This window comes from Cryptomeria japonica, chromosome 6, assembly GCF_030272615.1.
Source record: "Cryptomeria japonica chromosome 6, Sugi_1.0, whole genome shotgun sequence".
Taxonomy (NCBI): domain Eukaryota; kingdom Viridiplantae; phylum Streptophyta; class Pinopsida; order Cupressales; family Cupressaceae; genus Cryptomeria; species Cryptomeria japonica.
This window is the reverse complement of record NC_081410.1, coordinates 474,380,145-474,404,556: the sequence shown is the minus strand read 5'-3', so window position 1 is coordinate 474,404,556 and position 24,412 is coordinate 474,380,145. Positions and strand designations below refer to the sequence as shown.

At 34.4% G+C, this 24,412-nt stretch overlaps 2 protein-coding genes across 2 annotated transcripts; both read right to left on the bottom strand.

Annotated features, from left to right (window-relative positions):
• Positions 1-3,104: 3,104 nt before the first annotated feature.
• On the bottom strand, positions 3,105-3,671 carry LOC131050995 (uncharacterized). Its single transcript, XM_057985317.2, has one exon. The coding sequence runs from the start codon at positions 3,669-3,671 to the stop codon at positions 3,105-3,107; it is 567 nt and encodes a 188-aa protein (XP_057841300.2).
• A 3,460-nt stretch (positions 3,672-7,131) lies between these two features.
• Positions 7,132-22,097, bottom strand: LOC131051002 (BTB/POZ and MATH domain-containing protein 2). The gene is made up of 4 exons (XM_057985325.2): positions 21,423-22,097; positions 8,056-8,404; positions 7,677-7,947; positions 7,132-7,564 (listed from the first exon to the last, which is right to left on the bottom strand). The coding sequence occupies exons 1-4, from the start codon at positions 21,869-21,871 to the stop codon at positions 7,389-7,391; spliced, it is 1,245 nt and encodes a 414-aa protein (XP_057841308.1). The 5' UTR covers positions 21,872-22,097; the 3' UTR covers positions 7,132-7,388.
• Positions 22,098-24,412: the final 2,315 nt, after the last annotated feature.

Below are 24,412 nucleotides of genomic sequence, written 5' to 3'. Positions count from 1 at the left end.
AATAGGTGCACTAGTCAGACGCTCCTTAAGGATTTGGAAAGCTAACTCACACTTATCTAACCAAACAAAATTCTTCCCTTTCCTCTGAAGAGAAGTGATAGGATGACAAATCTTCAAGAACCCTTGAACAAATCAACAATAATATCCTGCAAGGCCCATCCTAAATAAGAAGATACTAAATTCATAATGATACTCTTAATGGTTACAACACCAAAAGAATATTGTTATTAATATCTTTCCTTCAAATGTATTGGGATCTACAAATTTAGATATAGACACTAAATGTTATAAATATTTTTATGTTATGTGACTCTCTACCAATTTGTGCACATATCAAATTACCTAATTGGTAAAGGAAATTTTGCATAATTTTCTCCTCTCAATGTTGTAATAAAGATTCTAAAGGACCGAACACTAATGATGGTATATGACAATGTTGCTCTCTTCTATATTGTAAAGGTTGTATTCCATCCCACATATTGGTTTCTCATGTTGGTCATGTGAACCAATTTAGGCATGAGAATTTTAAACAACTCAATTATCACCACCTTCAATAGATGAGTCAACAAATATAGTTGTAGACCTTTTTTTTTACTTTCAAGGAATAAGCTTGTTGTGGTTGTGTCGTTAGAAAAACACCATTATGATAAGTTTTCAAAAGGAAAATCATTTAAAATCATCAATTCTAATATTTCCTAGTAATCCTTATCCTTTTTCAGGTATCATTGTTAAGAAAATATAATTATTGTTAATGATTTCTATTAGCATACTCAAGTGCATTTCCTTCTTATAAAATTCATGTCTTCAACACAATGAATCTAAATATCTTGTTGAGAACCGATCATAGTCTCCCATTACAAGGTTTGTACATGTAATGAAGGAAAATATATGACTATTTATTTTCTTAATTTTTTAATATTGTATGCCATCCCAATGTAACATAATGTGTTGTACATGCCTCAACATAATGAATTTTTTTAGCACACAATAGAATATTGAAGGAAATGGCCAACCATAATTTCCAATCATTAAAGTTTCCCCACAACTTAAGTGTAGGGCCATTAATTATGAAATTAAAATGCAAACCTAAACATCTCACAAGACGGTGCATAAAATCACATACAAAGAGCTTAAAGCATAAAGTTAGATGCTACTCAATAGCTAGATAAATTTTAGTTTAGTTCTATAATTTTATATTAATTTTTAATACCAAGATCCACAATATTCATATAGATCTTTATAAATTTTATTTATTTATTTTTAGCTTTGTCTTATCTTTATTTTGCTTTATTTTATGTTTTATGTTTTTCTCTTTTTAATTGATTTTATCTATTATAGCATTTAGTTTATTTTATGGGTATTATTTAATTCATGATGTTTTTCTTTTCTTGTTCTTAACCTTTCTTTTTCACCTTTTCTTTGTTATTCCTTTTTGTTCTTTACTTGATTATTTTTTATTTTATTTTATTTTTACATGTTCCTATTTGACAAAATAACCCCTAATAAACAAGAATTACTCAATTCGCATAAACAAACATAATTTAAGTGAAAATAGCCATTTTCTCACAAAACTTAAAAAGGTGAAATAAGGCAAAAAAAAGGCAAGTAGGAAGCTCACATCCTACTTCAAGCTTCCAAAATGGTGAAGAAAAGTCATTTTTCTCAAATCTACATCACTGAAATCGTCAGAAGGGAGATCACTTGCCGACAACAAGGTATACAATGAGAAAGGAATAAATAACCCTTTCTCAAGCCAAAAGGAATGGTATAAAAATGAGTGTCATGTTACTCCTTATCAATGGGATGAAGTGAGATGGCATCCAAATACAAAGACCAAATACAAAGAACCCTGATTTCTTACAAGGATTCTAGAAATCTTACTCATCTTGTTTGAACCGATGTGAATTCACCTTCTCAAGACGAAGAGGAACGAAGTGCACCCCTCTCAACAACATAATTAAAAAGGTAGATGAATTGATTGCTTACTCTCAACCACACATAGCTTTTTAACTCGTATTCTTCCAAAACCTCCCAAAAAACACACAAGCAACTTCCAGAACCCCTAACATCTCATGACACACCCTACACTTACCATCCCTCAAAAAAGAACATACACCAACTTAATAAATAAAAAATTTACCACATTTTGAAGATCCCATAAAGCCCAATTGACTTTTTCAATTAAGAAAATACAATCATTCAAAAATATATGAAAAATACAATCCATACAAATAAATTCACATACGCAAAAGCACATTCCAAAAAATATAAATGTTTAGGAGAAAGGATCTTAGCCTCACATAGCTAAAGACAATTAGTGTCACATTTTTTGCATTGTCAAATCTTATGACTCCAAAAAGTGGAGTGAGATAATGAATTAGCTTCCATCAACATTCAAACTTCTTCCCATCGGTCAACCTTCTACCCTATGCACTTTATTAATCCATTAAATCCATCGCAAAACAACTTATAGTCAAAATACTATGTTGAAAATATGTAGTTAAATCATAAATACTTGCTAATATATTAAAAAAAAAACACTATACAGAAAGAACGCCTCATTGCAATGGCAAAGTCCATGTAAGAGGCACCTAGATGGTGTTGAGTTTAAATCTTCCTCAATACAGAAAAAATAAAGAACACCTCGTCAATATAAACAATGTCAAATCACAATTTAAAATCAAGTTATTAATCCATCTAAATTTAGAAGTGCATCAATACATCAATTAATATGGAAAACAATATTAAGTCACTCATTCTATTTTTTTTTAATCAATTTTACTAATAATTTGAACAAAATAAATTATTATTAGATTTTATCAACATCTAGAGCAATTTAATTACTTGTCTATTTTTAATAAGTTGAGCTCCAGTTTTCAAGGTATGCCAAATCATAGAACCCCTACCCTCCATCTGGCATCAAGGAACATTCCAACTATTAATGGAACCTAAATACTTTTGTGTAAGGATACGAGCCCACAGTTGACTAGTACTCCACCTCCAATACAACTTAGCCGCAAGAACTTGACTATGCAAGATTGAATTCGAAGGCCAAGACCACCCTCATTCTTTGGCCAATAGACATATTCCCACTTCACCAAGCTCTACTTCGAAGAATGCAAGTTACCAATGCAGAGGAATTGACGAGATAAGGCATTAAATTCCATGAGAAAATACCTAGGAGCAGTCTGCACAAAACCACGATAAATAGGAAGAGCTTGAAACACAGATTGAAGGAGAGTAACACGGGAAGCAGTAGAAAGCCATGGATGAGTCCAATGATTGACCGTTCGACACAGCGTATCCAACAAATCCTGCCAAAAAGGTCTTAGTTGACGGCTCACTGCCAAAGGAATCCCCAAATAAATGAAAGGAAGAGAACCAATTTGGAACCTAAGAATATTGGCAATTCTTCTCTGAATAAGAGCAAGGGTATTGAAAAAGAAGATAGAAGACTTGTGCTCAATCACTTGTTGTCCTGACGTAGCTAAATAAACATCCAACAAATTTATGATAGACTCAGCCTTTTGAATGCAAGCAAGACCAATAAGAGTAGTATCGTCCACAAACTGAAGGTGCGAAAGCTTTGGAATTCCAGCAACCCAATCACAACCTCGGATCAAACCCTGAGAAACCCGAGACTTTATGAAACGGACAGGGCCCTCAACCATAATGATATATAAGTAAGGAAAAAGAGGGTCTCCCTGCCTTTATCCTCTGGAAGCTCCAAATAACTATGACGGCTCTCCATTGATAAGAACTAAAAAAGAAGCAAAGATAACACAACTCATAATCCAACTGACCCACTCCAAGTTGAAGCCAAAGGCTAGGAGAATCTTACGCAAAGAAAGGCTATTTCACCCTATCATAAGCTTTGGCCATATCAAGTTTGATATACATAGATCTCTCCATAGACACTGCCATAGAATGAAGGGCCTCAAAAGGAATAACAACTCCATCCAAAATTTGTATGCCTGCCACAAAACCTCCCTACTCATCAGAGATTAAAGAAGGTAGCCAAATCTTAAGCCTTTCTGCAATCAATTTAGTGATAATCTTATATACTACATGGCATAGAGCAATGGGACGAAAGGAATCAAGCTGAGTAGTACCCTCCTTTTTGGGGATAAGAACCAAAAAGGTAGAATTCAAGGCCCGAAGCATTTGTTTGTTGCTATGAGACTCTTGAACAACTGCAAGCAAATCCAATTTGATAATATTCCAAAACTCTTGAAAAAATTCAATATGAAAGCCATCAAGGAGCCATCAGGGCCAAGAGCTTAACCTTTAGCCATCCTGAAAACAACTTCCTCTAATTCTGACAAAGACATCAAGTGATTGAGAGATGCATTCATCATATTGGTAACCAAGGGAGGGATACAAGCTAGAATCTGATTCTCTTCCACGAGCAAGAGGCACATCTTCTGAAAAAAGGGTAGAATAATACTGAGAAGCTTCACGAGACATTGCTTGGAAAGAGGTCAGCTGAATTCCCTTAGAATTAACCAAGGAAGAAATAACACTCTTCTATCGACGAGCCTGGACAAACTTGTGAAAGAAGGCAGTATTACGATCACCTTCCTGAAGCCAGTCAACCCGAGCCTTCTGTTTCCAGAAGATCTCACGAAGCTCCCATTCCTCCAAATTTTTCAAGGCTTGAGACTCTGCATTACCCAACTCAACAATAAGGCCGAAGTCCCAAATTTGTCGAGTAATAACATCTAGGCACTCTTGAGCTTCTCTTTTCCTACGAGAAAGATTACCAAAACACAACCCGTTCCACTTTTTAAGATGGTACTTCACAAATTGCAACTTTTTGACAAAAGTGTACATAGCAATCCCATAGGATGGGCCCCCATCCCGCCACCACTGAACCATGAGGTCATGAAGAGAATCATCCCAGAGCCACATGAGTTGAAACTTAAAAGGAGGATTTTTAGGATCACCACCAAACCCAACAAACAATTTGAACCTATTGAACAACGGAACTTGGATGGTGTTAGTTGTCAGCGTTAGATGATTATTCGTCAAATTTTTTTGTTTTGTGATTTCTTTGAATCAATTACTTTCTCATATTCCCCAGGAATGGAATGGTGTAGTTGACTGACTTGCCAAATGGGCTTCCGACTTTATGGAGGGCTGGTCTATGAAAGATATGAGAGAACTCTCTCCAAAGTTGTCTCAGATGCTGGATCAACTTGTTAAACATGACAAGTCTTTGTAGTTTCTCTTTTTTGGGCGGATGGCCTTCTTTTGCTGTATTTCTTATCTGCTTTGAATAAATTTTTACCCCTTTTATTGGTAATTAATTGTCTAATTAAACACCATTTAAATCTATTTATTAGACTAGCAATAACTCGTCCATTTTTACTGAAACAACACATTATCATCTAGAACACAAAAAGATCTTGAATAGTGTAATAATCAAAGGATTACAACATTAGAAAGCAGCGTTCAATATGATGCAATAACATAGGCCTCAAAAAATATTGAATTACGATATTCTATAATTATAGAAATATAATAAAAAGATGTGTGAATTCCAATTTCATTTTTGTTCTGTATGCAATGTTTATCATGGCCAAAACACATATCACGAGATCTCAGAAGTTACAAATATAACTCTTATCTATTAGTACAAGATATAATTAAATTTTGTCTAAATAAAGCACTTACGAGAAACATACAAGTAGCTTTAAATACATACTTAACGTACTCGGTAATTCAGACTTGCAATTGAACTCACAAGATAAAACCATAAGCACAAAATACACATGCAAGCTCTAAATCATAACTTAATAATAACTACTGGAAATCAAAACACAAGGATATACATACCCAATAATTAATCATAAGATGTATTAAAAATGGTAAGGAATGCGCAATTAGTGTCCTGAAATCTACCATACACTTCTGCATTTCAGTATAAGGTTTGAAAATCTATCGTAGTAAGAATGTACAAAGTATTTTCATTAGCCAGCATCAGAGAACTACTTTTAAATGTTTCAATTGGTAAGACTATAAAACAATGCTCAACCTACAAAAATTATCCCCCGTGTATGCAATATAAGAATAAGACGAAACAGATGACAAAACACTATTTGCTACTGAGTGATAAGGAATGGAATACCAAGCATCCAAACACTTCCGAGTCCTATTGTTTGCATATTTCATAAAGTGTTTACCATGCTCACAAACAATTCATAAGCTCTTGGTATCTTCACCAATGGCGTTTCTCCTTACCATCTAAAATTAAATGTTTGGCGTCAATTTATTTCAAATATATGTCATTGAATGGACTACTCATAATTGCAAATATAATCAAATGTCAGGACTGCCGTGCATCTTTACAAACAACCAGCTATTGCGAGACACAAAAATATCACATTATGAAAGGTACCAAAGTGTTCCTCATCCACCTTTAAATAGCTAAATGGGCACGCTAGTCCAGCAAACGCTGTTTTAAAAATGTAATAAATAATGAAAAGCTCAGACCTTGAAACATTGTATGCTTCCATAATCGTTATAAGCATTACACTTCAGACATGTTAACAAGGCATGCACATAATTCTACATGATGTATTATCATTTATTTTGGCCTACAAATTATTTTATGCTTACTCTGCAAACTACTCTAGCTAGATGAGGACATCCATATATAAGTATTTTTCATACGAATTTAGATGCAAATTTTCAAAAAATTACAAAAATAGACGCTTGTTATGATTCTCTCTGCTTATCAGAGAATCCCAGCAAACCATCGCCCTTCAACCCATGCATATTAAGAAATTCTCACGTGTTTAGCAAAATAGGTAGACAGCCAATCAAAAAAATTCAAATTCCATAACATAACAAGTTTGAACTACTACTTTACAGTTAGACATTCAATTTGCAAAACAAAATATGAAACCATGGTCTAAATTAATTAGACCGAAGTGCTGCTACAATAATTAAAGAAAAAAAAAAGAGTTTTAAAAATTTAACGGGCAAAACATCTCCAATTTGCATAGAAGGGCTAAATAATGCATTCCTATAAATCCATCGCAAGCATACCATGCTCAAATATTTAACTGTCTTAATTTCATGCAAGTTACATATGAGAAAAAGGTTATTCCACAAGGAAAACACCAATGACACTAAAAAAATTCAGATCTATAGCCACTGCCATCAACTGTAACAAAACCAAATGAATGAATTAAGATTATACAACATAATGAAGCAAGTGCAAATGGCATTTCTGAGACCAGGCTTGACAGTATTTTATCAAAACATGAAAGTTGAATGTCAGACTGGTTAATAATGTAGAGTGCCAATGGGATTTTCATACCGTCACAGTGGATGAGACAAAAAATCTCACTTGCAAGGACAAACTATTCATGAGAGAGGATCTATGTTCTCTGCCTCACTCGCCTTCCATTAACATCACTGCCATCTAATCCCTCATATCGATATCTAGTAACCATGCCAGAATCTTTCTCAATTCTTGCAAGGCTTTCCAAAAGTTCAGATAGGACAGACGGGCAACTCTCTTTTAAGTAATCAAATCCTTCAGTATGCATAACAGCTACAACACAAACATAAAAATACGAGAATGAAATAAATTAAAATTTGTCATAATTAAATTTCAAAAATTCTATACCAAACACAAAAGATTACAACTGAATTCATCTCCCCACCTTTTAGATGTGATGCTGCAAATTTGAGACAAACTAATTTCAACTGGAAACACTGATGCTGCTCTGCTAGGGCCAAAGTAGTTGCAACGGTATCTATGTTGATTTCAGCACATAATTTTGCTTCTGACAGTAATCTGAGCCTATCCAAGCCATATCGATCTGCTGCAGCAAGTAAGTGCTGAGTCATTGATGTAGAAGCCATTGGGGAGGTTGACCCGATCAGTTCATGCATGTCCGGCAGAACATCCCGATATATGAAATGCAGCATTGCCTACATATCAGAATACAAATCAGAACCAAGTTATGAGTTCATAAACAAATGAAGTTCCAGTTGTCTCAGTGAAACACTGTAGTAGGGTAAAACTGAATTGATAACTACCTTGAATACAGGGGCTTCCATATCTTCAACCTTTATTTCAGTTGTATTCAGATCCTTCATGGGGCCAAAGAGCTGGGCTTTGAATACAGGTGAACGAGCAGCAAGCACCAACTTATGAGCCCGAAAGATTTCCCCATCCACATCAAAAGTTACATCAGCGCCCTTGCCACTATCCAGAAATTCACCGAAATCCTCACCAAGGTTTGACTCTGTTACTGGGATCATGTAAATCTTTGGTCCCTCAGTACGTGACCCAACAACCCCTACAGTACAATTTATGGAAAGGCAGTCATCTTTAATATAATCTGATTGTTCAAGCACAGCTCTTCTGAAGAAACGTTTGTATCCCCTGCAGAAACCATTAGATTAGACAACCAATACCATATTTGACAATTAAAACTATTACAAAAACCAAACACAATTTTATGACTAATGATACTGAGCAGGGTGACAAACAATTAAAAAACACATGCATAACAAATTAGATACTAAATGATAGTTCAATTAAAAAACAGTAACCCATTACGCATTCATATTTAGAATTTCATTCAAAATAAGTAGTGTTTTAAAAATTTCCAATCACCCTCAAATTGTCATCTCTTTGCATTTAAGTCGAGACTGCAAGAGAAAATTCATTTAACTAGTTTTACTATTTTTCATCTATTATTTACGTGAAGTTTGTGCTTTGTCCTAAATGAGAGTCAACTGTAGACTAAACATTTTCTCTTTCTATTCTATGCAACAATTTAACTATTTAAAGTACAAGAAATTAAGATACAATTTTCATGTAATTGACTCAGATTAACACTCAAAGCCCTGACAGGGTTAACTTTAGCGGATCTAACTATTTGACTTCAAGTGTTACAGTTTTTATACTTGCTCGGCAACATTCCGTAAAGTGAACCGAAACTTTCACTGGGGAAATCTAGCACTAAACCATATATTCCCATTAACATTTCTTACACTGAAAACTATATCCTCTAAATAATCCTCTAATAAATTAGGAGGTTCACCTTCGACAAACCCTCCCTTAGCATTCTCTGCTATTGTATGGTTGAAAGGATCCACTCTTTACAATTACTGAGGTCTATCCAGCAACAGTATACATAGCATGTACAATAATAATATTAAAACAGAAGTAATTCCATTAAACACGCATTGGTGTTACCAAGTGGCATACACAGAATAATTCTCAAATTAATAAGGAGGCCCACCTTCAACAAACCCTTGCTTAGCATCCTTTGCTACTGTATGGTTGAAAGGATCTACTCTTTACAATTATTTAGATCTATCCAGCAATAGTATACATAGCATATAGAATAATAATATTATAACTTAAGTAATTTCATTATATCTAACCCACACACACATTGGTGTTACTAAGTGGCATACACAAGTAAATCGCAAGGTACAAGAACAGGAAATTGTTGCCAGCTATGGTGGAAGGTCCCTATACCGTGTTGAACATAGAGTACCACTGAGAGGGGGGTGAATCAGTGGCTCCTAAATTTTTCCTCTTGTGATCTAACTTGAGAATATCAGTTATTTACTTAATCACTTAAACGGTCAAACCGGTAATACAAGAAAGAAAGCCAAAGAGACCATACACACACAAGTAACTCACAACACCAGATTTATGAGGAAAACCCAATATGGGAAAAACCTCGGTGAGAAAAGCTGCTGAAGACTACTGCTCCAGCCCAGCCTCACAGGTAAAACACAGATTTACAAAGATTTTGGGCACCAACCCAAGGAGCACCAACCCCTGCACTTTTTGGGCACCAACCCCTACACCAAGCTTCAACTTGGCGATATATATTGAAATACTATTTGAATACAATTAAGGCTTCTTGTTGCAAATGAATTCTGCAACCCTTGAATCAAATAACTCTCTGTTATCTTTCTCTCCCTTTCACACACAATCTCTCAACACACAGTGTCACACTAGGATGCTGACTGCTCTGCCACACCTTACCGGTTAGGCTCAACTGCCAAACCATAATACTGCTGGTTGAAATACTATTTGAATACAATTAAGGCTTCTTGTTGCAAATGAATTCTGCAACCCTTGAATCAAATAACTCTCTGTTATCTTTCTCTCCCTTTCACACACAATCTCTCAACACACAGTGTCACACTAGGATGCTGACTGCTCTGCCACACCTTACCGGTTAGGCTCAACTGCCAGACCATAATACTACTGGTAGAATCCTCTCACCGGTCTGCTTGCCCACTCACACTGCAACTTGCTCAAAACACCTTCTAAAGTTTTCTCCTTGCTCGCTCTCCCTTCTCTTCTCTGCTCAATCTTCACAGCATCAACAACCCCTTCTGTCCAGAGCTCTCATTTCTTATTATTTGTTTTCCCGCCAGAATACAATTCAAAAACCTGAGCAGTTAGGGTTTTCCCTTTCCGACACAATCTTCATGAAGATCCAATCCCCCCTATCTTGGATCAATCACTTGTCCTTGAAGACTGCACCTGCACACGGTTTTCACTATCCAATACATGTTTTTCTCGGAGTGGCAATCACGAATCAGATTTTCTATCATGAAGTCAGACGACACATAGTGTGTTCCAAAAGTTTCCTTTATGAGAATGTCCTGAATCGGATTTCCTTTGCCTTGATTCAGGTACCAACCGCACCCTGATCTTCCTCTGTCATTCCTTCTTTCTCGAGCCGCAATCAGTCAAGTGCAATCTCGTGATTTGTGGCTCCTTCATTAATGGCAATTATCTGTTTCATTGACCATGTCGATGAGGCTTCACCAACCACCAACCACAACACACTTGCCACCTCTACTCCATATGGCATCGCCTCCGATAGTGTGAGACGACTTTTAACATTCTGCCTCTTCATCATAAACAATCAACCATCCTTCAAACCGGTTTGTACTTTATCCTTCAGACTGGTAGACCTTCATTCTTTATGCTCACCCTTATGTGGATCTCCATCATGCCGGTTGACATCAATGACAACTTAGTGCCAAAATGCCAACATACCGGACCAGGTACCAACAAGCAAGTTCCTTACTGGCAACCTTAGCATTAAGTGTTAACATGAATTTCTATTAAACACTCTAATATAACCACCTAACTCATTTCCTTTTAATATCAAACATTTGTTCCAATTTCATTCTATCGTAGATTATGAACAAACTAAAATTACCAATTTCAAATTAAACACTCAAATATAACCAATTTCAAATATATATACATAATTATCATAAGTTTGATATTCTAATTACAAATGTCAAAAAATCTGTATTGTTTTGCCAAAAACCCAACATGCAATTGCATTACTGTTTGAACAGTGAAGAAAGCATGCCCTAGAAGTGATAGTTCCACAATAATACTCCATTGTAGTTTGCCCACAAAGTGTCCTCAGGGCAAGGCCACACAATGATTACCCAATCCCAATAAGAGTTCATAAGAATGGGATAAATCTCAGTTTTTTGAAGAGTTGATCTTTGCAATACATACAATTTAATGGCCCATAATTAGTCATGATTCATGTCAATGGAAACAATTCATTTCATTGTTTAAGTCAATAAATCATTACATTGTTTGACAGGAGCGCAGTTGGAAAAAGTAGAATAAAACAAAATTTTGTAAATAATCATCTACACAGTAATGGAAGGTCTCGGTAGATGAACACTATACAATTTTACCTTGTGAATTAGGCAACTCTCAAAGTTTGAAGTTCCCTCTGTAGACTATAACAAGCTAGTTGGTTGAGGAGTTTAAAAGCTCTATACTCCAAAGCTAATGCCAATGCTCGTAAATATGACCCATATTATCCCATATAGACAACCATCAAAATGAATTGATTTCATCCAATTCTGCAACGGTGCTGAAGATGTAACACTCTTTAAGGTCAAGAAATTTGTAAGAGAATGCATAACCAAGTCTTTCCTTCGCATTCCTATCCAAATAAGATGTCAGAGTTGCTTGTATTACCTTATACCATAGTTATCAGGTTTAAAACTTCAATTTGTTCTGAATGTCTAAAGGAATCATAAATCCAGACTTTTTAAAAAACATAAGAAACTTTTTTATAGCAATTGAGGAATCCAGATCAAATTGGACAAATCCAGCTGGTCTAAAAAATCCAGACCAGACTGGATTTGAACCAGATCCAGCCGAATCTGATAGCAATGTTTTATGATAAAGGATGAATTAAATTGGTTCTCCCTACACAACAAACATAGTTGTTGGTGTAACATCAGTAGAGCACTGATATATTTTAATTCTTGTTCAGATCTGTGTTAGTCAGTTGTCCTATGAATGCCTCAAGCAATTAGAGGTCAGTGCCCCAAATTGCGAATAATTGTCTTGCCTTAGGTGGTATTCTCAGTTGTATTTTGTGAGAATTTATAAGCCCTTCCAGAACAAAAAACCAATAAGGTACCTTATTGAACAAAATTGACACAAGGCAACAGAGGTAACATGTTAACTACCACACACTACTAGACATAGGTTTCCACAATCCATGAGGTCTCAATCAGCTATTTCCAGATTTGATTGTGTGTAGATTTTTGCATCAATGTTTCGGATCACACTCCGTGATCCATCATCAGGATGTAAAAAGATAAGAGTGCATTTTTCATCTCTGCATGCACTCTAGCTTTTTACATCCTGATGATGGATCACAGAGTGTGATCCGAAATGTTGATGCAAAAATCTACACACAATCAAATCCGGAAACAGCTGATTGATACCACACACTAACCAAAAGCAGTGACTCAACTGCAACAAAAACAAACTATTAATTCTCCATTAACTCCTTCAGGACAGATAGTACATATCAAACCACTGTGCCAAGCATTCAGTGTCAGTTACAAATGAGCAAAATCGAAAGATGAGACAAAATGAGTCAAAGATAGGAAGTGATACCCAATAAAAAGAGTTCAACAAGGGATCAACAAAACTTCCATGAAGGTATTAATATAAGTAAAATACTAAAAGGTCAGAAAAAAAGCAAGCTTAGCATTTACACATCAAGCATTATTTCTCAACCACCCAAGAATGTTAAAGCTTAAGGAAAAATATACAATTTGATCAAAGCAGTTTCAAACCATTAAGGCCTCCAGGCAATGTGCATCAAGCAGAAAAAGGACCAACCAAACCTTCTCAATTCTTCGGATATCCCAAAAGAGAGGAAAATAAGTTGATCATGTTCCAACTTTTGTACGGTATTCTATAACATACTGCACAAGACCTATTCTTATGAAAAGCCTAGAATCATTTACATATTATCTCACAGTTTTAACTCCAATAGATTTAATGTTCAAAAAATCACCAGGCAGAATTGGCAATGGTAAAGGTGCCATGAATGTGCTGATAGGTGAAGTGACACATGGGGTTGTAGTTGTAGTAGTCTTGCAAAAAAATGAGCCATGTTACATATTGATAATTTATAATATAACATGATGATGGCATAAGTGCAATGTTAAGCACTAAATTTTGTTGCAGAGGAAATGATTGCAACCAAAGTTCATTATTTATTCCTGATGATGGCATAAGTGCTCACATTCCCTCAAGTGGTAATCAAAACAGAATGTGAGTGCTACATGGTGTTACTTAATGGTTTCAGTCCAGATATAGTTTTGGAGGTCAGCAACTACCTTTTGATATTGCAAATGTCTATTACAGTTGTACCATATTAGCCCAAACTTGGTCTAGCCTTGAACTTAACCAGTCAACCCACATTTTCTTCCCCTTTTGCTATCCAGAGAATGGTCACTAATTCCATTTTTTTAAGTAAATCATATGTCTGATAACAGTGAGGCAATGGAATTCCAGTATAAGTTTGAATCAATGATGATGATTGTTTACTTATAACTAGTTCAGATATCTTAAACAAGAATGTCTGTTAAACACCAAGTGGTTTAAACCTCAAGACACCTAACTTTTTAGGAGATGGTTAAAAGAGAGGTTTCAAAATAAACTAGTCCTGATTCTAAAGTAGCAAGCTTTTGGAAAAAAAAAAAATGCACAGAGTTCTCCAGAGGCTTGCCACTCTACCTCATGGACTGAAATCCTCATGCTCATTATATTCATTCTATTTTTGTTTTTCTGGCCATAATTAACAACTATTCTTACATTTTTTTGTATGACATCACTGAATGCAATTATGTTTTATTTAAAATTTTGGCAAGTAATTGAAAAAGCTATTTAAAATTAGTTCCCTGTTTTGACTAGAGCAATACTTTTGAGGGTTATTATTAGCATTATTTTTCTTCAAAATGCAAATATAGTAAAATGATTTTTTTTTCTATGCTCTACTTCCAATGAAAACAGATCAAATAAATATAAGCTGTCAGCTTGAATACATGTCATCCATCTCACAAAATGACACTGCTATCACCTTCCCCATGACTTCCAACTGTAGAACGCCTCCTGTTGTAATAAACTAGTGTAGATATCTTAAATAAACCCTATCTAAAAGACACCAAGAGATATCAATCTGAAGCACCTATATTGAAATTGTTATTTATGATGATAGTTACAAGACTCGACCAGATTCCCCCAAACTTGGTGATACCAAGCCAAGCCGAACAAATCAAGGACTAGGGACTTCTGACCAGGGTACCCAACAAGTTTAGTTAGACTTGCCGAGTCTAATGAACCCTCTCCATAGGAAGACTTGGCTAGGTCTATGAAAATCAAGAAAAGCAAAAAATTTTGAAAATGCTTACAAGTTAAAGCATGAAAGTCATGTGTTCTTTTAAGAGTTTAAAGGACTTTTGATGGATGGTTAAAACATAAACAATATCAAAGACTGCCAATTAACACACTGCCAGATATGTCAATGAAAATGGTTTATCTATCAATGCTGTTCAATTGCCATATTGGCAAAAAATGGTGAGGAAAACTAATAAAGCTCCAGAAGAGTACCAAGGCTTAAGTTTTAATGTGCAATGCCTGTAATGATGTCAAAAATCAGCCCTTGATCATTGTTATTGCAGCGTCCTCTATAAAGTGGCAATGCTTTTGAAAGTCTTAGATTGTCAAGGGTAGGTGTAGCATTCACAATTTATCATGGAAATCCCAATACAAGCCATTAAGCAAGATCTAAAAACAGTGTCCAATTCATAACGAACAATGCCAAAAGGTGACCAAACTGGTTGGTTGGTTGAGAAACGCTATTCACACATCTTTTGGACACCTTGTGATGTCCACTAAATCAACCTAATGCTACAAAATTTAGGCAAAAAAATGATTATATTTGTCAAGGCTGAAGATATCCAAAAACTAATCACCAACTATGACATGTCACTGGTACTATCCATATCATTCTCAAAATTGTAGCTGCTAAAAGTAAAACAATTAAATCTCATCACTTTAGTTTAAAAAAAATTAAACTTAAATTTTTTTTTAATTCAAGTAGGTTGCTAAGACCCAATTCACCTCCACAACACAATTGCCTGAGACAAATTGTGAAGCTGTGGGAGGCACTTTATGGCATGATTATCAACCATCTTTAGTCTATATGGAGGTAAAATGTCCTCTTAGTTTCACCAAGCCCATCATGAGTATGAACATTTTAATGAACATGGATAAGCCATGTTTGGGAGAGGTGTATATTGGCATTGACTTGATGACTGATCAAAATAGATCATAATAAATGAAAAAGAGCAAGATCTTAAAAAAACTTTCTTCAAAAAGGTGTAAACAATTTTCCTTAAGCAATGGAATAAAATAACCACCCCACTACATCTTCTTGCCTTTGCATTGACTTCAAAATATTACAAAACTGACATTGTTTCTTTTTGAAGGAGGGTTGCACCGTACTAAAATGTGATAATCAGCAAAGGATATAAACTAGCATTTTCTAAAATCTTCCCTGATCCTGATGTGATGGATTTAGTTACAAATGATTTTGATGGTTTTGTACACTCCAATGGTCAAATCTTTCCACTCTTCATAGCAAGTATAAGAAGGATGCTTACAAGTTCCCCATGTACACCTATAGCCTCTTGAGATCAAATTTTTATGACAAAAAAGTTTATCTGATACTCTAAATTTGAATTTGTTTGCAACTTTGAGATTTGATTTATAATTTTAAAATTCTGTCTCTCTGAAGTTGCCTATTCATCTTCAACTGAGCAGAATTAGAGTACATACTCCATACACTCAATCAAGTGTAACCAATTGGCATCAAAAAAAGGCAAAGTAGTTAGGTTATGTGCCTTCATAGCATAAAGAAAATGATAACGAGGGGCAACAATGTTGTTGAATGTAGCACCACACCAAGCTAATTTGGAGGCTTCTGCTGCTCAACAATCTTCGTTTTTTGAAGAATCAGATAGGCAGCATACTTCTAGTAGGAATGTGTTGTGTTTCTTCTAACCCAACTACATCATCTAATGGCAATGATAATGATGATGTTTTTTATGAAAACTCATATTACAATGATTGCTGATTTTATTGTTTTAATACTTTACAGTGAATATTGTTATAATACTGAACAGTAAATGTCTATCATGGCATTCAAGTTTGACAAACTGACATCAAAGTAGTACTTCTTATTTTTATGGTAGTTTGGCTTATTATATGCATGTCATGTGGTATTTTGTACTTAATTCCTATTTATAATTCGACTATTATATATTTATGGTTTTTAAATGTTCATTCGTGCAAACATACCCAACCCAATAAAAAAATTGTCATACTTGCATACCCTAACCAGTTTCTTATTTACTTACATATTCTATTACATATATATTGCAAGCTTGCATATATTATGAGTAGCTTTTATAAACATAAGGCTAACATTATATTGGATAAAACTAAATTTATCTACATGATTTTGTACATTCATCTGTTTTAGAAAAATTAAAAATTTCATTATATAAAATTTTATCCATAGAAGATACTTTTTGCATGTAATAAATTGAAATTGGGCTTATTGCCATCTGCGGTATTATTGCAAGTAGCATTGGTAGTATATATTTGTGTGACTGGAACCTATACCTATCTAAAGCCTAGTACTGTGCTTTGTTTCCACTTTTCTAATTTTTCCATTCGTTGATTTGTTAATCTTAGAGCCCTTTCATCATATAGTATTCCCTCACAATGTTAGTGAAAATCCATGTGTGATCCTTTAAATGCTTTTTACCCTAATTTCTTAGTGTCATCATTCAGGTTAATACAGTTACAGATTCCAAGTTTCCCAACTCCATAAAGCTGTCCCACCCCTTTGAGTTTCTCAAACTGATTGTCCAATGTTAAACTTCCAAACTTTAGTACAGTATTGAATATTATTTAATGTTTAAGATTCTCGAATGAATAATGACAATTGATAAAAGTGTTGTTCACTTTTCTCTATATTGAATTTAAGCATTAATAGTTCACTGTACATACATTTTTCATGTTTGATTCTTTACTCATTTTCTCTGTCTAATTTATGCTTTAATAATTTCATTCTCTGATCTGTAGAGGGATCAAAATAAGAGTTACTTCTATTGTGACTCCATGACAAAGAGGGTCACAACTTGAAGTACACTTTTGATGAAGGAAGCAGGTGGTTCAAGGAGAAAAGAGAGTAGTTTCAGGCTTATACACAAAACTGTGTGTTCTAACGGGGTGATTATGCAACTGCCGTTCTGAAAAGCAGTGGTTGTGAAAACTGCCAGTTGGCTAAAAGTGGCAATTTCATCCCATGTCAAAAAACAGCTTTGGCATTTCAAATTCCACATTTTCCTCTTCCTAATGTCTTTTAACAACTTTTTGTACTTTACAAGCATAAATGAACATTGTAATTGGGAATAGGAAATAAGAGGATGCATCTAACTGATGTATAGATTTAGTTTTCAATCATAGAACAAGCAATCATGACTATCAGTAGGCTATAACAGAACAGAGGGGGAAACATGAGAGTTCATGACTCATCATAGGAGCAGAACATTGTATGTTCTTGCTGCTTGTATGCCCAACAGGCCTAAGATTGACATTGAATATGACAAGGTGGACAAGGAGGTCATTACACCTCACTCTTGCTCAAAATATTCAGTTTCTCCAAGGTAAATCTGTTGTGTCGTCCATTCTTATACTGCTTGCTCTTGCTCATTCATAGTCAGTTAATTATTTGAATGTTGATGTATTTCAATTCCTTTTTAAATCTGTAATTGATAAACTATGGTATGGAATATCCATCCTAGTTCCTGGGTCATCCTCAGTCTGTTAATAAGCCACTGTATTTCTTCAACATCAAAATATGTTGTCCGAGCATTTAATATGGTACATTATATGAATACATGACTCCTCATGACCCAAGGCCATCTCCAGTAATGAGAGTATATCACCATAAACAACTTTACTTTCTAACAATGAAACTTGTGTCATTTGCATTTATTAAACAGTATACCTTAAAAACATAGTAGCATTATACTTACACAGCAACAGCAATGCAAACTGAAAGTGTAAATGGAATTCAATTACACAAAGTTTAAGATGGGAAAATGCAGCAAATTAGAAGTGCTAAAATACTCATAAAAACAAGGGAAAAAAAGTGCAAATTATATTTCATGCCAAATACAGTGTGTAGAAAAAGAAACGAAATCCAAACTTCAATTGTATGCCATAAATAAAGATTCAATGTTGCCAATTACTCTTCGATTCTCAAACATCAATTTTTAGTAGTACATATTGCCATAGACTAATTACTGATATACAAAAAAATGGAAAATATAAAATACTAATAGCCTCTAAGGCAGCCATGATTAGATATGTGAAGCAAAATTGGATCCCCCTGCATCTGAACTATTTTGAACTGTTTTTTGCAATTCCCATATTAGATCCTAATATGGCTATAATTTAATTTAAATTGTGCATATAACAAGTAACTGCACTGAAACTCAAGGTCAGATACCCAATTTTGCAAATAATATTTACCAAAGCATGGCTTTCCAAAAGGAAAAACAAACAGAAATGTAGCACTCTATACATTTACTGATTTACATATTTACAATTGCCCATCTCCACTGTATACAATTGGTCCTCCATTCGATTTGCCTCTTTTATACATCCTTATAAACTAGGGAGTAGGCAGTGGCTAGATACCAAATTCAGTTTATTAATAATTTTAACTTGCAATTTGAAACCAAGAATTTAGGCATCTCATTCTCTAATCAATATATTCTTCTAGGCATACAACTCTAACTGTAAAAGTGATTCATGTGATCCCTCTCCGATGTAGACCACTGATGCTTATGTATAACCTCAGAGAAGAGGGTTCCAAGGTTATCATTCCATATGGTCTTTTATCATGACTTAATCCTCTACCAGCTAATCAGCAATTTCAGACTCATATTGCACTGTCTCTATTTCATGTTGTTTAAAAGAATGAGCTTCCAGGTTTGAATCACCATAGAACTTTGAAAAGATGACAAAATAATGAATTTTGCAGACTTTCTTAGAAAAAAAGTCAAAAACACTGCCAATTCAAAAATTTAAAAATCTGATGGCTTTTTGTTAAAAACATGTTTTTCATTCCCAGTTTTTTAGGTTTGGCCCAAGGGTTTTCCAAGGTTTTACTATTATCCCTTAAACCAGAGCAATTAAGAATCTTATCATTGCATCATCCATAAACATGGGAATTATTTCCATTACCCTAAGTATAATCATTCCCTGCCTGTCCCCAACAAAAATTCCAAGAATTACGTTACATAAAATCAATGAAAAAACTTCCAATTTGAAAAATGGATACAGCAAAGTAAATTAAATATATATTCTCAGGCAGTAAAAACCCCAACATTTGTCTCTATTATCACATCTAAACCTTAACAAATCCCAGAAAACCAAGCTCAATGCAGAGCTAAGGAAATCCAACTACTTGGTAATAAATAAATATCAATTCAATGCAATAACTCAAAATCCAAGACAAGTGGAAGGTAAAATACTACAATCCATAGTTTGCGGACTTGGACTCAGCAGCCCAAAATAGGACTTGGCAAAAAACTTGGCTAGGACTCGGCAAAGAAGAAAACCATAGTTTTACAAAAACAAAAAAATAAAAAAGAAGAAATTATATGTTTTAGAGAACATAGGAGCCTAATTTGATTATCAATTTGTCATAATTCAAACATTACACATGTTATATGATCTTCAAACACTCAATATTTGAAAGTTCATCATTCAAATTTCATTATTTCATGCACATAGTTTCAAATTCAAATGTAAAACAACATCATAAGTTTATAAATGTTTACAAATTAATGATATGTCAACATGAGAAAAACAACCAAATACAATCTACATTTTTCTCTTTCCACTCCTAATGCAACTCAATTTTTCAGACCTCAAACTAGAAGGTGGTACTCCGAGTCCGTGGCTATGGGACTCGCGAGTCTCCAGAGTTTTGGCAAGTTTTGGAAGAATCCACAATCTATGCTACAATCAATCAGTAGTGACTCCTAATCAACAAAATCCAATTGTTTATTCAATTTCCTACACAGAAGTCCAAGACGAGGCATTCCTGACATGGCAGCTTATGAAAATCAGGCTATTAGGTGATGTGAAAGTTTTCCTAGAATAGATATTTCTTTGGAAGCAACAAGAGCAGAGTAATTCAAAGTGGAGCAAAGAAAGGAAGACAAGTTTTATTTACTTTAGAGAGACCAATCTAGAGGATACATGAAAGAAAATAAAAAATACAAACAAATATTGGAAATTAATTAATTTAAATATGGATGTATGTATTTTGAAGGAATCTCTAAATAAAAGATGGCAACTAACAGCGCAGACAAGCATAACCGGCGAAACTTGGGAACTGAATGAACAAAAAGTTATAGACGATTTATTGAAGTGATGAAATCGAATTCACAGAAGTGGTCATTAACAAATTCACATCCTACAAATTCCTCAAGTTTGTTTCAAGGCGCGCGTAATCAAAATCACTGCTAGAGCTTTAAAAGTCAAATTTATGTATATTGAAATCAATTCAAAATACATTTCCCAGCAACAAAGGCCACACGGTTTCCTTAGTTATCAGGTCCATAATCTCAATCCATTTAGTCCTAAAGGCCGGTCCAACAGTTATTTAAACAAAAACAATATCAATCCTAAAGCCATGCCTTGCCAGCTCCATGACAAAATTTAAAGCATTGCATCACTCAAATCAAACCAACTACTCAAATTCACATGGCTTCAAACAAATGTGTGCCCTAACTACTCTTAGAATAAGTTCCCAGAATATAATTTACAAAAACCCGATAAAGGGACTTAAAAATCAGAAACAAGTATACACAAAACAATTCTGCACCCATTTCCAAGCAACAAAAGTCCATAACTTCCCCAATTACCAGATCGAAACCCTAACAAAACATCAAAACCCTAAAAAAAAAATAGGGTTTCAACGTACCACATACTCCCGCGGTACTTCAACGTATAAGGTCCACTCTCCAGCGTCCGATCGAAGTGCGTATGCGTCTTATGCTTCCCCTTCCCGCTCTGATCCAACAACGTCAATTCAAACAAAGCCCTAACGTCCGTACCCTCACTGGCCAAGGCAATGAAGAGCGAAACGTAAAGACTGTTATCCTCGGCACTTTTGCCATCTGGGTAGAAGTAAATGGCCCATTCATAGCCGCCCACAACAAAAGTCTCACTGGCAATGTATTTTCCGACTCCCATACCCTTGGAGAGGGAGTAGCCATTAATTGTGAAATGGTGGGAGCCGTTTACTGTGTCTGTAATTGACGTAGATGTAGTAGTGGGTGAAGCCGCAGAAGAAGAGCAGGAATTTGAAGGAGCTGCTGATCCTCCTGCAAGGCCCCCCCCTTGGCCTCTGCAGGGCTTGGGCACCGCCATTATATTTACAGCTGGAAATTCCTTATTTTTTGGTTTGGGTGACAGATTTTTCAAACTGTTTGTTCAAATTTATTTAGGCCGTAGATTAATCGACAGATTTTTTGTGTTTCGGAGGGAGGTTTTTGAATCTTGGTGGAAGAAAGACGAGGTCAAAGAAAGGGCAAAATTCAAGCAAGTGAAAGAGGAACTTTTGATTGCAACGAACATTTATATTGATGTTTATATACGTCTGTCGGTAGCCTTGTATTGGAAGTAAGTAAATTGAAATTGGCAAACTCGTCTAGCTAGCATCCACCAACTTTTGTTATTTTCACCTTTACCTTTACGTGTTAAAATTGTCAGAAATAAACCAAATTACATTATATGTTGAAATATCTGATAATTTAGTAAACAATTTGATTTTGTTGATTATCAGCTTTAACAATTGGATTTTGAGTAAACTAATAACTTTAAATATGATAATTATTTTAGTTGATCAAAGATATTAACCACTTAAAAATTAACCACAGTTTAAATAAATATTATTAAAATTAAATTATCAGTAATGTGAGTGGTTAATGTCTTTTAATTTTTAGTTTGCTTGTTTATGGTGATGTGGCTAGAAGAGGGCTCTCACTCAGCTGACAATGTAATATCTTCTAATTATAATTTAGGAATGTGGTTCCATAGTGTTCTATTATTTTGAAAAGTTATTGTATTACCATAATCTCTAGTTTCAAAGAGTCGCAATGATTATATTAACCATCTTTAAGTATATTGGTTAAATTCTTTGTGTGTTTACTATAATAAGTAAAATTATAACCATCTTTAAGAAAAAAAAAAAAAAGACTAAGATGATAATCCTTTAAAAGAAAAGGCTTAAAATTCTAGTTGTAATTTAAAGAAAAAATATATAATTTAATAAAATTGTTTTAAATAATACAAAATAAAACAGGTTGTATTGTTGCAAAGTTCTATCAAATGTTGGTAGGACAAGACGGTGTGGATCTTTGATATGTGGACAAATGGAGAGGAGCATATGAATGATTGACCATTTTGTAAATTGTTATGAATTACTTTTTGATATACATTTGTAATGTTTGTATTAGTTAGGAAAGATAGGTCTTAATTCAATTTAAAATCTTTTATAAATTTGCGATGCACATTTTAGGGTGTTATGAGTCCTCCCTTCTTAGATAATTAGCGCTAAGTTGTTTTTATTCATTGTAACTTAAAGATAATTGAAAATAATGTTGATTAACAAGTTGAGGAAAGCTTGCAATATGAACTTAAACAAAGTGATTTCAAATCTAAATACCAAAGATTACCCCTCAAAGAATGTGATTGTAGAATTAAAGAAAGAAAGAAAGAAAGAACCATAACACAATCAACACCAAATATACATGGAGAAACCCCTAAGAGGAAAAACTCCACGACAAAAAGAGAGGAAAGTATATTACTAATCAAGAAAGATTACACAACAATACACTTCTATGAAGAACTATGTAGAATTTAACAGCACCTATTTCTACACAGCTGAACAAAACTTGATATTTTCCACTAGCTCAAGGTCCCAAATTATAAAGATTTTTGGGAATGAATACCACTATGGTATCACAAAACAACAAGCAAAAAACCACTTGGAAAAATCCCACACCTACCTTATTAGAATCATATATGCAACCCAAAATAGCCACTTACAGATGCTCTTACAACTATCATAAGGCATCTCACAAAATTGGACCAAGATAGCAATATATATCATAAATGTACTCATAATAACTCATGACATCTATCATAATCATTATACATGCACTTACGACACCTTACATGTGTCCAAACAATCCAAATCAGAAGATTCCAAGGGGGACACCTAGTTATTTTGTCCTTTTCCTAAAGTCCAAACAGTAAATGTAACTTCGTCTTTACATGAGCTCTTTTACCACTGTTGGTTAAACAATTTCATCCCTTATGGGTAAATTACAAATAGCATTAGGAGAACAAATAATTCAAGGATTTATAAGGTTGATGGCACCTAAATTCTATCTTTCTCCCACTTGATATCTACATTATAAATTACACCCATAGAGATACATAAACATAAAATTGAGTACAACAATCAAGACCCGTGGCCTTCTTGCACCAAGAGAACTTATTTGTGTTCACTAGCTTCATTAGAGAATTTACAACATCATCCAAAGCATCAACTTGTTTAATAATGGCCTATCCATTCTCAACCATTTCTCATATAAATTGATATTGAACATCAACATGCTTTGTATGAGCATGATACGTGGGAATTTTTGCCAGACACATGACATTTTGATGATCACATTTGATCCTCATTGTCCTACAATAGAAACCAATACCTAAATCAAGTCTATGTATCCATATTGCCTCCTTAGAAACATGTGTAGCAAACATATACTTTTCTTCAAAGGTGGATAATGCAATTGTAGGTTGTCTTTTACACATCCAACTCAGTGCACCTACAAACTAAGTAAAAATATGGCCACTAGTGAACCTTCAATGATATGAGTGGTTAATATCTTTTATTTTTTA

Bases quoted from the DNA above. Each gene is read 5' to 3' on its own strand.
- LOC131050995 (XM_057985317.2), bottom strand. From the start codon at position 3,671: ATGGTTGAGGGCCCTGTCCGTTTCATAAAGTCTCGGGTTTCTCAGGGT.
- LOC131051002 (XM_057985325.2), bottom strand. From the start codon at position 21,871: ATGGCGGTGCCCAAGCCCTGCAGAGGCCAAGGGGGGGGCCTTGCAGGA. The intron at 8,405-21,422 runs GTACGTTGAAAC...TGGTTTCTGCAG, and splicing joins AAGTACCGCGGGAGTATGTG to GGGATACAAACGTTTCTTCA. The intron at 7,565-7,676 runs GTGGGGAGATGA...TTTGTGTTGTAG, and splicing joins TGCAGCATCACATCTAAAAG to CTGTTATGCATACTGAAGGA.